The following is a 17,251-nucleotide window of genomic DNA, read 5'->3' as shown; positions in this document are numbered from 1 at the left end:
AAGAGCATCCTAAGTTTTCATGGAAACTATCAGGCTGAGCAGCTTGCTTAACCAAACAGGCTCTACTGTGCCATGTTTTTCCAGAGCATGCAAAGTGCTCCTTCCCCAAAAAGCAGAGGTGTCAAGGATTAAATATTACACATCTATCAGTCAAGGATTAGCAATACAGGTGGCCATAAAATGTGCTCTGCCTGTCCAGACAGCATGATTAAATACACATTTGCTGCGTTGTCTTCCTTCCTTGATTAGTGTTTCTCTTTGCTTGTCAATGTTATTTAGTTCCTAAACCCCCCAGTGATGACAGGGCCATTAGTGTCTAAGCAGATAGAGGATAAATGAGTGTATGTGTGTGGATGAAACCACAGCTAGGCAGAGCATACACAAACTCACACTCAAACTGTGCCAACAGATCATCACAATTTGTGTAAGCAGTTGGTCTCCAGCCTTTCAAGTCTGAATCCTTGGTAGTGAAATTTTTTTTTGGATGGAATTACCATGGATATTTTCCTATCTTCTCAGTGGACAGGTTCCAACCTATTTACCAGCTCCTTCTTTTGGAAAGCTCTTCTGTTCTTTAAGAGTTTCTCCTACCATCTCCAAACACTCTTTTTACTTTTTCTTTTCCAGTGAAACATGTACTTTTGCCATTGTCTTCCAAAGCTCATGGCTGAAAGTCCTTCCTCTGCCAGTCTCACTATTGTACTGAGCTATCAGACTGTTATCAATGAAAAATAACTTAAAAAACCTTCCACATATACGAGCTCTAAACCCCCATACTTGTTAAGTTGCATCAATCAGGCAGAAGACCAAAAGGTACAGATGATCTGGAAATACCTACCACAAAGACATGCAGCCACTGCTAATCGAGAAACGCAAACTTTCCAGGCTTCAAAGCCACTGACACAATTCCTTTCTTAAATAAAACAGGTGGCATTATTTCTGTGAGGTAGCTTTGCTCACATCTCTCCCATCCTGCACTCCTACTGAAGAATCCATTAAGCAATGCTGGACCAACAGCACTCAGAGCAGATTCAAGCCCTCTCTGCTAAGTGCTGGTGTCTCAAATTACTACAACTTGCCTTCCATTGGGCACTAAATGGGGTTAATAAAATGAACCTTCTTCACTGATGAGTGGTAGGGCTCCTCGCTGCAATTTGCTGAAAAAGGTCATTCTTGTCTGTAACAAGAAAATGAAATGCTGGAATGATGGAGCAAGCTCAGATCAGTCCCATGTACAATGCAGAAACATAAACTAGAATCAAGCATAAATCTACTGGCTAAATTCAGCTTATGGTTAATCAGCTCTCCCTTTGACAGGATGTGCTGCTGTGGAAATGGGATAATTTTATAATGGCATAATTTAACCAGTTTTATCTTTAAGTAAATGATTTCAGGCATATTAATATATAAAGCTTCAATATTTACATTTTTGTTACATGGACCTGAAAATTTACAAGCTATCAGGGATAACCCAGCATTTAATGATAAGTGACATTTATAGAGTGGTTTTCATCCTCTGGAATGACTTTGTGCTCCACAAATCCCTGGGATGGTGTGCGGCAGCTGGGCAGACAGTGAGGGCAGAGCACTGCTGAGTGCTAGGGCTGGTGAGAATTGCTTCTCAAGAGCAAAGGAAACATTAAGGCCATGGCTAGAAGGGACAAGTACAACACAGAATCTGACCTGCTGCACAGAGGATGCTTTAGTAGTTCACCTGCTTACCTATGTTAAGACTCCAGTAGTTTATGTCTGCCTTAAAGACATGTTCCACAAAGACTTCAAATCATTATCTGAATGCTGGAGAAGTGGAAAAAGCCACTTACCCTTGGAAGTCTGTTACAGTCCATCATCTCAGTCACTTTGGGAGCCTGCAAGTCTGGAAGCTAAATAGAGGGTCTTGTGGTCCAAACTCACAGAAATGCCCCACTGGTAAAACCATTACTAATCTCCCCCTCTTGTTCTCCTCCTGTGAGTTCAGCTATGGATGCATTTTTCTGCACGTTCTAATGCAGTGATACAGGAACTTCACCCTTAGAAACAAGATCCTCGTGGCTCAGCAGAATCTAACAACCTTGATTTAGTTCTTCTCCAGAAAATACAATGGAGAGAACATGAAAATCAGAATCTCTCTGACTTTAAAGAACTGGCCTAATAGATACAAATAGCAAAGCAGTGCATGCTGGATTGTGCCTGTCAGAAGGTGACATCCTCTTACCAATTTTGCATTGGTTCTCTCTGCTCCTTGGAGATGGCTAATTTGAGTGAGGAAAATGGGAAACAGAAACTCTAAGGACACAGTCAAGCCATTTAGATGTCACTTCCCTTGTTCTTTGTATTTTGTCAGTACCCATACACGACTGATAATCTGCACAGACTCACTCATCTATCACTCTTATCATGTCGAGAGCCTTCAGCCTCATGCTGCAGCAGATGTTCCTCCAGCCCTTCTCAGAGGAGGAGGTGCAGCTTTGCAGAACATCACATTGATATGCAGTGAAGGGAAATAATTAACATAGGCGATGATAATTTAGAACAGAATAAATTCCCTTTGTTACATTCCAGGGCTGGAAAAAGGATTGAAAGCTGCTGGACCCCCCTGTCAGCGGAAAGTTTCCTGGTACAGAAAGCAAGGCTCAGCCTGTGTTCCCAGTTGGCAATACTTAAGAGTATTGGCTGGCTGGAAGAGACAAGTCCAGATTAAACCCACTGTATTTCGGCAAGCTCAGCCTAGTGGATTGCTCCCTATGGGACTGCTTCACAGAGGCTGAATTACAGCAGTCTTACTGGCTAAACTAATTCCCATTATCAGTGTGATGCCTTGTTTATTCCTGGCCAGCATCTGAAACGTAACAAAGAGGTTTTGAAAAACTACTGCACTGACCTAGAGATAAATGTGCCCAGAATAGTTGCTACATATGGTGAAAGCCAATCCCTGCTTAGTTTTTGGAGGAACAAGAGTGCTGTTGATTTTTTGTTTTTAACACAACATCTCAAATTTCTGCTCTATCAGAAACATCTACTTGCACCAAAACCAGAGTGCTGGGAAAGAAATCACCTGCCTCTGCTAATAAGAAGAACTTCTCCTCTTCCCCACAAAAATCCTGCCGTTTCATTCATAAATAAAATAAGCCACTAACTCAGCTGTTGGCAGGCTCTCCTTTTTATCCTTCACTCACTTGAGAAAGACTAGCAACATCATGTTTTTGGAAAGCCAAGTGTAGTAATCAGAGAGTCGGATTTCATGTATTTTTAAAAGCACTTGCAGCAGCAGAGCTCCAATCACTTTAAAAAGAAATATAAACATGGCGAAATTCGGAAGAAGCAACTTGGAGTCCTGACTTTCTTCATTCCTTGAACACTGGCTGAATATGCTGGAAAGGGACTCCTTTCTGAAGGGGATCTCGAAAAGTTAGCAACATTACACTACAAGCACTGCAGAGCCAAAACACTTATTACCTCAAATAAGCCTGGACGACATTTGAGATGTCTCGACATTTATCGGCCTGCCAGCAGAGCGTGGGATCAACCAGCTCCTTTTCTCTCTTTTTTCCCCCCTTCCTGCTTGCTCAAAGTCCATGCTCATAAAATATTTAGGGGAAGCTCTTCACAGGATGATATTGCCTATACTATAGCTCCAGTGCAGGTTTACTGTGCTATTGAGACAGATATTCTGCCACCAGAGAAATCAAAAGAGCTGATGAGGTTGAATTACTGCACCAGAAGCTCCATGTCAGACTGACAGTCTGGGCTCCATCCCAGTCTGGGACACCAGCATGAGTGGCAGTGGACAAAATGAGCTAAGACACACAACTGATCTGGTCCCTTTTGCATGGGTTTAAGGAGAAATGTTACTTTTCAGAATGGAAAACAGCGGTATGAAAGTTCTGTCTGATTCTAAGCCCCAGCTGGGGACAGCTGACCCTTTTTTACCTCTTGTTATCTTCTTCCCAGGGGAAAAAAAGAAAGAGCAATGAAATCTGGCATTCAGACTGCTAAATTAAGCTATCAGTTAGGCAGCATCTCCTTGTAGCACCACCCATTTCTGCAGCAGCCTGCCATAAGTTAAATAGGCTACCACGGTCCCCTCCTACCCTCTGAACTTTGTTACAGCCTGTCCATCTCATGTTCATCATGGTCTCCTCTATTAATCCACACAATTTGTGCTCCCACCACTATTTGATCTTTCTGTCCCAGTTTCATTAAATGAGTTAGAGATTTCCTACGTTTCCCTGACGTTTTCCTGTATTAGAGCAAGCATCTGCTTTTAACCTTTCCATCTGTGCCTGGCTCTTTGAATGCTCCTTTGAACCTCCAGTGCACTCTAAATACCTATCATTTTCCCTATTAGTTCAAGGGATAGCTGTTCCTTTGTTCCACCTTTGGCATTTCTCACCCTTAGGTATCCAGGAGTTTAATTCAGGCTGTTACTAAACTGTCCTCCTTTAATAATTTTTATGAAGTGCAGTGCAATTATCTTTATCTTCCTTGGGGATCCATTCAATTAAGTGCAGTCGTAATGAGTGAATGGACACAGAGCATTGTAACCATATTTACATCCAGATTAATGGGAACCAGGTAAGATAACTTTAAAGCCATCAGTATTTTAATACCTTGGCTTTTCATTTTGCTATCTTCAGTGTCAGACACATTTAGAGAGACCAAGCACAATTTGAGAGGTTGTGTTTTTAATTTCCTCCTTGGTTTGTGGAAATGAGGGCTTAGAAACAGCAAACTACAGGAATCTGTCTTACAATAGGTTTCTTGCAGGTTAACTAAAACAATTCTCATGACACAAAACAAGCTGAAACTTTGTCCAGTTTCTCGGACAGTTCAGCAATGGGAGGTAATGTAAGAAACCAGTAAAGAACCAGTATTAAGTGGAGATGCTGAGAACACTGAGAAGTTTTATTTAATGAGCATGCAACAGAAATGCTGAGCTGGAAAATACCAGTTCTGAAGTGACTTTTCTCCTCTCTGAAATACAAATGCTGGATCTGGAACACGGACCTGTCTCTTGGATACAGAAGAGCTTTGACAGTTATTTTCACACCTGCTGTGAGGCACCTTTGCATTGCAGGAGAAAGGTAGAAGGGTCCAGTGGAGACTGAAAATCTGGTTCTGTTTCAACACAGCTTAACATAATAGTGTCATAGGCACTGATAAATGTGTCAATAAGCATTTGGAGAAATAACTGGTATCCAGGGAATTTATCTTGGTTGTAGTAGTTTCAGCTGAATAGGTCAGATTTGTTAACATTTTAATTTACACAAATCTGCATTCCAAATACTGCTCTTCGAATCCTATTCCTAACAGCAAGGAAATGTCAGCAGCAAGACCAAATTTACTCCTCTAATAGCTTTCACAGGATTTCAGGAAAAACAAACAAAAACAAAACCCCAGTCTGTGGTACAGCTATGGGACTGCTTAAACACATTTTTCAATTCAGACCTAATACAATTTTATGTTAATAAGTCAAAAACTTTTGCCAGTTCCAGACACAATCCTGAAATGCAGTAGAAAGCACTGGGAATAAGCATGTCCCATAGCTTCAGGGCAGCCCCAGGACTGTGCCCAGAGCTGGTTGTTCTGCCTCAATCCAGGTGTCCCTTGCTCAACCTGGTACTCAGCTTGGGACACTCAACACTGTATTTCCATACACAATGTGCCAGTTTGCCTTGACTTTCCAAACCTAGTGCAACAGGGGAACTAACATAAAACATTCAGTTCCCCTGCAAGTTTTTCAGTACTTCAGATGCAATGAGATAAATCTGAAAAGAGAAAACTGTTCTGCCTTATCCTTTCCCCCTAATTATCACCTGCCTCTTTTCTCAGCTGATTTGCTGTGATTAAAACCTCCCTCCCACCAAGACTTCCCAATCTATGCCTTTGAAATTAATACAGACCAATGACCTTTTCCTACCTGTAAAGCCCTACATTAAAATGCTGGCCCCTACTGATGTCAAAGGGGCAATAACAGTTCTGTCATTTCCATAAAATCAGCATTTTCCTGCCAGAATTCAGATTTCTCCTCTGAGTACCTTGCCACCCTTCCCCCAAGGGCTGCCAGCAGTCTCTACAGCACTTGTTTCTTTTCGACTGCAAGCATGCTGCAGGCTCCAGCATTGCTTAGGATGATCTACCTGCTTAAGATTCAGCTAACTTTCTGGTTCTCTAAATAAAAAGAGCAGGGAAAGGTCAAATCTGCCCTGGGTTGTGTTTGCAACGTCTGCCATATCATGTGGGAAAGAACAGGCTCTGGTGCTCCTCCTGCTCTCTCAGCTCTCCTTCTTGTCTTCACATCTGGATAGCTCTGCACACCCGACCTTCTCCTTGGAAAGCTCTTTCATACAGTGCCGACCCCTGCGTCAGCTCACCCTGAAACGGTGCCTTAGGCAAGCCCCAAATCTGTGCCATTCCCACTCAGCAGCCCCTGTCCCTGTGCTGGTCCCACTGGCTGCCCTGGGGCACCCCACTTGCTGCTGAGCTGCTGCTGGTGCTTTTATCTGCTCTCAGCAGCAGCTCTACAGCTGCATTTGGGATTCCTACCAAAGCCATGGTGTAGCTCTGAAGCAAAAAATTAGCCCCAGACATGTGATTGCAATGGGCACAAACCCCAGGAGAGCAATTCCCATTGGCCAGCACTCAGCAAAGTGCTCTGCAGTGGGGCCAAGAAACTGCCTCTGGGGCTGCTGTGCAAGGGAAAGAAAGTCTCTGAGGTGCTGGAGGCTTTCACCCCTCTGAGTTTGTTGTCCCAGGCAGAAAACCCATGCACTAGCCCACATGTGGGGTCTCCCGCTTCCTCTGTTCCTGCCATTGGTCACAAGGGAGGACAAGAGAGAAAGAACAAAACCAATTTCTGGTGCCTTCCCAGAATGCAGCAATCTGGGCTCGCTCAAGGAGGATTTCACTGGACTTGTTGACTCTGGGGACTGTCTGAACTTAAACATCTGAGCCTAGACTCTCTAAGTCCTTACTTTCATGTTTGCTGCACAGCCATGCTATCTGGGGCTGCCTGCTCAATGAAAAAATGATTCTTCCCATCATTTAGTTCATCAACACTCCTCAGTGTATTGCACAGGTGACACTCCAAAAAACAGCACAGTCCATAGGGAAAAACCCCAGAACTAAAGTCCTCCCTTACCCCTAACACCCATTGCCCGCTGCCCCTTCTGTCCCAGTCGCTCCAACTCACAAGTTATGCTACATTGATTTTTGTTCATTGTGAGAGATATAAATGCTTTGTCCTTGAGCTCTACTCACAACTAGGGAAGGCAGAGCTCTGAGAATCATACTTATACAGGCACAGTATGCTTTTGTCAGTAGAAATGAAATTTCTTCTGTATTTAGAAAAGCTGTAAAATGCCAGGAAGGAGAGGCATTAAAGGCTGTGCCTCATACAAATCCAAAATCACTGGAAGACATTTTCCTAGCTTGGAAACAACATCATGAAACATGCAAAGTGTGTTAAGTATAGGCTGTGTAACTGCTTCCAAAGATAATATGCAAAGAACTAAGCAAGACAGGTCCAGAAAGGGCTATAGAAGTCTGGCACTATATTTGTCCCTCAACAGAAGGGGGACAAATGCCAATTTATTCATTCCTCTGCTCCTTCTGGAGTATTTTCTACATCTTTGAGTTGCACAAATTTATGCAAGGAAAATATCAGCTTCATGAGTTTGAAGATTCTCCCAGGCTTTCATCGACTGATATGGATTAAGACAAAAATATCACATCAAAGCCACGATGCCCCTCAGTTGCTGCTGAAGCTAAGACTGCAATCTCCACGCTGCAGCCCAAACTTTTAGAAGCTCAGTATTCAAGACAGGGTTTGGGCTTGGCAAGTCAGCAGCCCTCAACAACGGGGATGCTGGTATGTGGCTTGTAAACTCACCTCTCTGTCAAGTCCAGCAGCCACGGTGACAATGTCTCCCGTCTCGCTGTTTATAGTGAACATGTTTTGCGATGGGCTCTGTGGGGTCTGCGTCACGATTCGGTACCTCACCATCCCGTTGGCTGTAGTACTATCATCTGCATCATTGGCTGTCACTGTCATCACGTAGGTACCTTGGAACAAAAGAAGATGAGCTATCAGGACTACCTCATTGCAGAGCAGATTGCAGTCCTATTGACTCGGGGTCATGCGTTTTACTCAGAAATGCTCTGGAGCAGACGTCCCATTTCAATTCAGACAGCTAGGCAACAAGAGGATTATGAAAACAGCAACACTGCTGAGACTAGATGATCTGTAAGCATACTGATTACACATGACTGGTATACAGCGAGAAGTCATATGAGGATATCTATGATTAACTTCTAATTCTTTCAGTGATTGTAAGTTTTAGGGCAGCATTTTTTGTCCTGCAATTTCATGTAGACTCTCACAGGACATTTTTTTCCACCCAATCACTGCATTCACACATACTCAAAAGTAGAGTTTAATAGTGGTGAGCCCATCAGACTTCTCAGCAGTTTCAGAAGGCCCCCATCAACATACTCATGCTCAATGCAGGAAGCAACTGCCTGTTGCTCCAGTTCTTGGAGAAATGTCCACCTTTCTGGCCTCTTCTGGAGGAAAAAACCCCAGATTTCTGCCGAGCAAATGGAACAGCTGCTGCCCGGCAGGACAGAAAATCAATGATTTGGTATGTGTGGCCAGCAATGTATTGAACCGTTGGTTTGTTTCTTGCTAATCATCAGTGTCTTCATTTGCCTTGCAAAAAAACAATCCCCACTTTCTAGATACTGTTGGGAGTGCGCTGATGCACTGACAGGCTCATTATCACTGGAGTTTGGCAGCGGGGTATTTTGCTAAAGTGGGAAATTATCATTATGAGGGTAAAAGATGTTACTTGATTGGATGGACTCCTGCAGCTGCATGGTCCTGTGACCCCCCAGAGCTCATAGGGCCCAGCTTTATGCTTGTTATATTGGTAGGAGAGGATGAGTAAAAGGGCAGGCACATAGTGCTTATAAAAAGCAATCTGCAACAGTGGATGAATCTAATGATATGAGACCTGAAAGGAGAAGTGGGAGGTAAAGAGAGACAGAACCTCGTTTATTGACCATCAAAACCCAACAGCATCAACAGAAAGATGGAAGGTACTGCTTGAGCACTGCTCATTTGGGAACTCCAAACAGGATGAGCCAACTCATGAGCCTGCTGTGCTGGAGGAGATGTAAATTGCTCCCGACAAGAACCAGAGCTAATTCAAGACAGAATGATGTGTTGTCTCACAAAAAGCTGAGGTTGTTCTGCCTACTTGGTTAGATGTGAGCCACTAGACAAATTTGAGGACTTGTAGCTGCATTAGCTCTGCATCACTCCTCATCTAATAAGCCCAGATGCCCACCTTCATCTAAAAGCTACCAAGCTTCCAGTTCAGAGAAAGTAGAGAGCTGGAGAGCTTGCATTTGTTTGCAAAGGAGTTCAAAAACATACCCTACGCTCTCAGTGAGCAGACCTACCAACTCAAGTTTTGTACCACAGCCAAGTGTCCTTCAGCCACTCAGCACATAGGCAATCCCCCCAGCATCTCTCCATACATTTTCCAGTATTAGCAGGAAGTGGTCTCATAAGTTTGTATTTCTGCACTGTGGAAAGTGCTTTGCTGATCTCTTCCCATCTGGCTCAATCAGGCTCTTTTTGTTCTCTGTGGTGATACATATCCCTCTGAGTTTTCTTAGTTCAATAAGAATTATAGATTAAAAAATAAATGAATGTGTAAAGCAAATTCTAATGATGAATACATTCCTATCTTTCTGCAGTAATCCTGGTTCACATTTGTGAAATGAAAACAAACTATTCAACAACTTTAACATTTTTCCAATCAATGAGCTGCAGGAGAGGGAAGGCAACACGGAATTGAAACAAGGCTGTGCAAGCAATGAATCTTCTCCTTTCTCTTGAAGCGTTCTTCTATTGCTCTTTTGCAGAACCAGTTATCATGAGACAACTGATACAAATAAAGCCAGTCCTTAGATAAGTACAGGGGAAATTTAAATAGGAAATGTGCTGAATGGGATGTTTGATTTGGAATTTACATTATCTTAATGCATTCTCTACTGAAAATATCTCTGAACAGAATGTCAGCACCTAGGGCTAATGAAAACAGAAGTGGAAGAGGAAAACAGAATCTATTTTAGGACACATGTGGTCTTCAGATGTATTCCAAAACCCAGGTGGTATTCACATGACTGACACCCCACAGTTCTGGTCCCTCCTCACCTGTGATCTCAGACTGCACTGTGGTTTCCAAAATAAGCCAGGACACGTGGGAGATGGTGGCTTCCCAGCTTGGAACAAGAACCCAATAGGTTGCTGCTATGGTGGGCATGGGGTGAGTTGACAGCAGCTATACTGTGGACAGAGTGTATGGTAGGTCTCTTTCACTCTTTCCCTGACCTTTTGCTTCTTTCCTGCAGTGCAGCATTGGACTGAGCACATCTGCTCTAGAAAAGAAGACTATTTCAACAGTGTTTGACCTACATCCCCATAAAGGGAGATGGGACTGGACTAATGTCTCTGAAGTCATGAACTGAGCACCAGGGAGCGGTATTTCAAGAGGCAATCTGCTCCCTATCTCTTATCTTTAATTTTGATTATGAAACCCAACCACAGAGAAAATAAAGAGAGGAACCTGGCATTAATTACTAACTTGTAACTTAATAAAGCGTCCTTTGCAGAGGGCCCTGTGTGGCTGCAGCATTGCAGCACATGATGGAATTGCTGCAGCCGCTTCCTTCCGCAGCTCTCCGCTGCTCCCTGGGGCAGCTCGTCTGACCACAGTCTGCTGTTAACCAGCTGCAAATTACTTCTTCCTCTGCAGTCTGGATGGTGGTTGATATGTCTGCTCCTGTTCCTATGCACACATATTCCCTACCTCACAGTGTTGACCCAAGAATAAGAGCGCAATGGCATCTCCTGTTGCCCATGCTGAGGGTAGCACTCCTGAGGACTACTCCCAGGGGAGGAGCTGGTGCAACCTATATCACCTTTTATATTCCACTCAGTTTTTTGTATATTTAATCTGTCTTTAAGCAAGATATATCCTTTAGATACCTGTGTGCTGCAGTGAATGACATAAGCATATATCCATGCACAAGAGTATTCAATAGAGCAATGCAGATATATACTGCTACTGTGTCTAACATCTTCTGGGTGCCATATAAAGTCTTTCACAATCCTAAGATGGTTGGTGATGATTTACCTGCCATAAAAGCAAATAATGTCATATTTCGATGTCCTATGCATGGGGATATATCTTCATGTGCTTTATATTAGATGAGAGGAAATACATCCCCCTATCCAGCCCCTATTACTACACAAATTAGGCAAATATACAGTGACAGACAGTGCAGTTCTTACACGCTGGAGGATTGAGGCTGGCATTGTTAGGGCTTAAGTGAAAAAGTACAGACTGTCCAATCTGGGCTGTGTGTTTTGTGGAAATCAAAGTATTAACCACAACATCTTTAAATCCCTATATTTTACCCAAACACAGACTGAAAACACTTATTACAGACCAGAAACACTGGGCAAATTCCTCCAAGGCGCACCCTAGAGCCCCACACCGCACTCTTGCTATTTCTGGGTCAGACCCTGCCAGCAGTGATGGAGCTACCAGAGAGATGTATGAATGGGACAAGAGGGACTTCATGCTTTCAGTGTGTGAGGGAAGCATTAGCTTTATTTTTTTGCTCTGAAGGGCTTGCTCAAGCCCACTGATAGCATTAAATGAATGCATGAAGTGCTGAAACCCTGAAATTTGCCCCAGTTCTGCACAGTGCATCACCTAACGAATACTCAGTCCAGATGGTGATGGATGTAACTGTATTAAACTACACACCTGGCCTACCAACTCAGGTAGATAACCTGTTGAAAGAAAAATATTTTTCATCAAATAAAGCACATGGTATGTGTAATAAAATACCTAACCTAGTACATCATGTCAATATTAAATCAAATTTGTTGCATGTTGAACAGCTCTTCTGAGAAGCAGATTGAATTATCATGCACAGCTAGTGATGACAAGATTACTGTGCATTAGCTTTCATTAACTAATGTGCCAGGTTCATAAATCACCTGAGTTAAAATTAATATATGGCATGATGAAGGAGATCTATCAATAAAAGGCAGGAACCCAAGAATCTGCAACTTCACAATGCATTCCTTTTGATTTCCCAGAGACCAGGATCTCCTAGATGTTTCATGAAACAGGGTATTTTTCAGTCTCACAATGGATAACACTCATGAGAGGGATGCTTGAAAGCAGCCTCTATGGAAAATATTCCCATTAGATTAATTAAAGTTTCTACAAGATAGGCAAAATAATGCCTTGCAGAACCTGGAGACAAGGAAGCAAAGTGAGATATTTTTTACCGGTATATACAGTTCTGTTTATCGGTTTTTAAAATGAATTGCATCTGCTTGTAAAAGACTGCAAAAAGATTACATTGGGTTCACTGTATCTCCTTTGATCTCTACATGTTAAGCAAAAAAAAAGCAGCAAAACAAGAGAGATACCTGCCCTCTGTACGTTTAGGCAGATAAGCACATAGCTGTAAATAAATGTTCCCCCCCAATCACTTTGGAATCTAAGAATCAGCTCAATTCTTTCTGGCCCAGGCAGTCCCAGAACATGCCAAGGACTGCTAATTCCCATCACGTCGTGTGCAATCTCTGCTCCCCCATCTATGCAGCTTCATTTCTCTGTAAAGACTCAGCTTTCACAGTTTTAAGGTGTACAAACAATATCTTAGCACAGTTGTGGTGCTCCCAAAGTCTTCGTAACAATTGCTTTATAATTACCATTTTTCTATGCCGGTTTGATATCCATTAGTTAGATTTAATGCATGTTAAAGGAAAGAGCTAATGGGCACTTATCTGCAATACAAATAAAAAAAAATAATGACAAAAAACCCTTTCACTTTGCCCTTTATACCACATATCACTACAAAAATACTCAATCTGCTCTGTCTGCTCCTGTAATATAAACACAGAAAGCCAAAACTTCATCCAGGTTTTACTGATAAGGCTGATTCTCCCCTTCAGCTCCCTCTTACAGTTTGTGTTTTTTAATGGCTGGTAAATGGTTGTGGAATCATTAAAGGTTGGTTAACCTTCTCAGTCTAATTTTGACCTACAAGATACTTAATTTAATCATTCCCCCATAGAAAAGGATTGAATCATTATGTGCAGACATGTGGTGATGGCCATATTACATTAGATCTTCATTAACCCAAGTTAATAATGGCTTTGTACTAATGGAAACCTCCCTGTCCTCCTAATTTTTTTCCCCCCAAATTGGAAGCCTCACTAAGTGAATACTCTGCATCTGATGCTAGACAGGGAGAAGACAATAAATAATGGAAAGATTAAATACTGAAAAGCAGTGTAAAGTTTACAACTCATCCTTAAAATACAATTTTCTGTTCAGAAGAGTTTCCTGGCAGTAGTTTTTTCCCCCCACTGAGGATGGGAGTCTCATGTCTCTACTCAAATAGGAACACTTCACCCTGCAGTGTGATTTCATTCCTTGCAACAAGGTCTAGGGAACAGAAAGACAGTGCACTAGGAAAGCAAATATGTCAAAACCAAGTTGCAAAGAAATACATGATGGGATCCTGAACAACTCTTCAGAGTACCACTATACACATAATTACCTGCATACAGCTTCCCTATGTAAAATATGCTCTTTCTTACCACAAACATGCTGAAGTGTGTGCACTACCTGTGTTTTAAATTGATCAATACAACTAATCACATTCTTCTGTTCTGACCATGGGGGTAATGTGAGAGGAGGGGAGGGAGGGGTTTGGCCCCAGGTCCACAGGCCACAATATTGCTGAACCATGCCAAATTAGCCTTAGTTGCCTTACCTGACCACTGGCAGCCTAAGCAGCACAGCACAGAGCTCCTCATGTGTGAATTCACCTTGGCAGCAAGTAAAAATTTGAGAATGGTATTTGGAGAATTGCTGCAGCATTAGAGACTAAACCCTCTCAGCCAACAAACTTGTATCCTCAGGCTGAAAAAACAAACTGTATTCAGTAGGTGATTTGAAGCATTTCCACATCCTGGCTCTTAAGGGTTTCAAATGAAAAATGAGGAGCTGACTCACCAAAGGTGCTGAGTGCAGTTATACAGGGACACAGGAACGTGGGCAAGGCATCAAGATGACAGAAGCTCCTGAAACTACGGCAGATGTAATAAATTGCAAATATGCTTCAATTAAACTGCATCCCACATGCTCTAGAGAGAAAACTAAACAGAAACAGTATTTTCCTTCTGAATGATATTCTTTCAGTCATAACTGATAGCTACTGTCATACTCTTTCACCATTATTTTTGTAATCACTGGCAAATTCTGACCTTTCAAGCAGCTAACCTAATTCATAAAGGAAGCCACCTCCTAATTAGCGGAGACAGCAGATTCTCAGCATCAAACAAGGCAAGAGCCAACCTAATGAGAATAAAGAGAGCAAGCAGGTCTGGAGAAAAGACTGAGTGAGTCAGAAGCTGTTGTCACCCAGCACTGAAATAATACCTTCTTACTGTTAAAAAGGAAATAAATACCTCCAGAGGGAAATGAATAGATGCTCTGAATGCACCACACACATGCGGGTGGCCAGATTTGAAGGTAACTCCTGTCCGGCAGCCTGCACCCTACAAAGCCTGTGCAGCACAGAGAAATAGCAGAAGTCAAACTTCTAGATGGGCAAAGGCACATCCAGCCTTTGAGCAAATAGTTTTGACTCCATATACCAACGAGCTTCAGCTTGGCTGAGTTCCTGCAGACGAATCCTCTCGAGTCCTACAGGCTGATTCAAAACATGGAGAAAGTGTGACTTAGGCCAAGGGATCCTGAACACCTTCACAGCACTGTGCTTCAAACTATGTCTAGGCTTCATGATTAATTGACAGCATATGCAGCTACTGAAATCATTCAGACCTGGCTGCACAAAACCTGAGACTTAACACATCTTCCACAAGGCTTGAATTCAGTCCTTGAAGTTTGAGAATATAATATGTAATATAATATAAATACTGTAATATAGATAATACTCTGTTGTTTGTCACTGCTGGTTAAAAGGATGTAGAGTGCACTAGTGCAGTGCTGTAACTCCCTTCTAGAGTGGTCTCAGAATATGATTTCCACATTTTATTTCTTTGAGTCAACTTGGCCTTTTTTTCTAGATGGAAAACCCATCAGTCTGGGGATTTGCATTTATTTCTCACCTACAGTCCTATAATTCACTTCCTTGCTCTTGGGACTGGTTGTTTCTGAAAAGGAAATTAAGAGGACAGATTTCATAACCACTCACCTCAAAACAAAATGGAAAGCACTACCAGATGTGTCTGCAAAAAACCAATTTCTTATCTTAAAATTGTGTTTGGCTGAGCAAAAGAACTTGAAAAGAATATTGTGTATCCTAAGTCTGTGTGTAATGCGTGAGAGAATAGAGTTGGGTTGGACAAAGTCATTTTTAACAGCATATAAAGCACAAGGTAAGAGCAGCACCTATTCAAGCTGCAGAAGATGGCATGGCATTGATGCATAGCTTTAGGCATGCGATGAACCCAGAAGTAATGCACCCAGCCTGGGAAGAGCTCTGGGATGACTGGAACAGTCTGTTGAGACCTGCCCTGGCTCTTGAAGATTTGAACTTTACGTGATCTCTCTGAGATACAGGGCACTGGCACGATTTCTAGCTTCCAATGCTACCAGCAGGAACATGCACCAGGCACGCAGCCAGCTCACCCTAGGGCATGTCACCATCAGTAGCAGTCAGCCCAGGTCCAGGTGCTCAGGTGCTTTGCTGAATTAGGATCTTCCTAAATAAAGAGTACTAAAACTAATACACCTCCAGGCTGGTAAAAGAATATTGAAGGTTATAATTATGAGCAGCACTACAGACTTTTTGGGATGGGTTGTAATGGAAGAAGGAGGTATTCATTCAGTGTCCTAGGAATGTTTAAAAATGAAGTGTCTTCTCTTCAGATCTCAGGTGCTTCTACTTTCTTTTCCTCCCTGGCCACCCAGCAACACTGCTCCTTCAGTGACAGAACCACCTGCAGGACACCAGCCATGTCTTTATGAACAGCACTGCCAGGTTGGAGAACAACACGCCAGAATCCAAATTCTCCACATGAATATATATACAAATGCAACTATATGCCTTAAAAGATTAATTTCAGAAGCCTTAAATTGCAGTTTAATTTGAAAACTAATTCAGCCTCATAATTGGCTTTCTGTTCAAATCACTGAGGCTAAAGATTTAAATTCTTAATATTCAGATGACTTTCAAGTTTCTGGCCCCATCTGTGCGTTAGTCCATGGTGTTAATCTCTGAGGGAATCTCTGCTGGCATAGAAATAAAATAAACAAACTGGGACACTGGTAGAATAATCAGCTTTTAAAATACTTGGGTTTTTTTTTTGTTATATACTGCTTATTTTTATGAGATTTCTTTAACTCAATTTGCCACATATAGATTTGGCTCCCAGCTATTTAATTTTTCACGTGGCATGCTATCAACAATTATTGTATCAGAGTTCCATGAAATCAGGAGGAGATGGGGAAAGTTTAAATTACAACATTTCTCATCTAAGAGATACTCATGTTCCTTTATTTTGGAGGACTGTCCGTATTTGGCACTCTTCCACACCACTCCTAAGGTGGGTGGGAGGACTAAACTATCCTGCGTGACACCATGAGAAAGGAACTAGATGGAACTCTAGGTTGAAAGAAACCACTTGGACTTTTGCTGTTGATTTGAAAGGGACAGAGAGTTAGTGAAGTGGAAAGGATGAATGGGAATAGAAAAGGCCAATGTGACAGGAACAAATTGTTTTGGGGAGATGTGTTAATTTTTGACAATCTTTCTGTTAAAACAAAAGAGATACAACCCAGAGCAAAGCACTCGACTTACTGAGGAGCATTTCACATTGACCTTTTCAGAACTGAATGCTTCAGTTAAGTAAGACATCCACATCCAACCATAAGGTATATTTTGTGGTGGTTATATCAAAACTAAGCTTCTGCAGTGACCAAAATAATCCTTCTCCATCACATTTTTGTTCTGTGATGAAATTACCTTTGTTGCCCCCCTTTTTCTTTTACATTTAAGCATTTTCATTCTACCTTATTGAGCAATTTTTGTGTTTTTTTTAATGGAAGCTGTAGCATTTCTTTTGAAACAGCTTTCCCCAAGGACATCCCCGAGAGGCTGCACGGCCAGCAGTACCAGT

General features: G+C 42.2%; 1 protein-coding gene across 1 annotated transcript in view; it reads right to left on the bottom strand.

Annotated features, from left to right (window-relative positions):
* Positions 1 to 17,251, bottom strand: part of CDH4 (cadherin 4) — a 467,294-nt gene that overhangs the window by 74,816 nt on the left and 375,227 nt on the right. The window contains exon 7 of the mRNA XM_054173650.1: positions 7,892 to 8,064. Within this exon, the coding sequence (XP_054029625.1) occupies positions 7,892 to 8,064 (173 nt within the window). The remainder of the gene's footprint in view (positions 1 to 7,891; positions 8,065 to 17,251) is intronic.

The sequence above is a fragment of the Dryobates pubescens genome, chromosome 26 (assembly GCF_014839835.1).
Source record: "Dryobates pubescens isolate bDryPub1 chromosome 26, bDryPub1.pri, whole genome shotgun sequence".
Classification (NCBI taxonomy): Eukaryota; Metazoa; Chordata; class Aves; order Piciformes; family Picidae; genus Dryobates; species Dryobates pubescens.
This window is presented reverse-complemented; position numbering and strand designations above follow the sequence as displayed.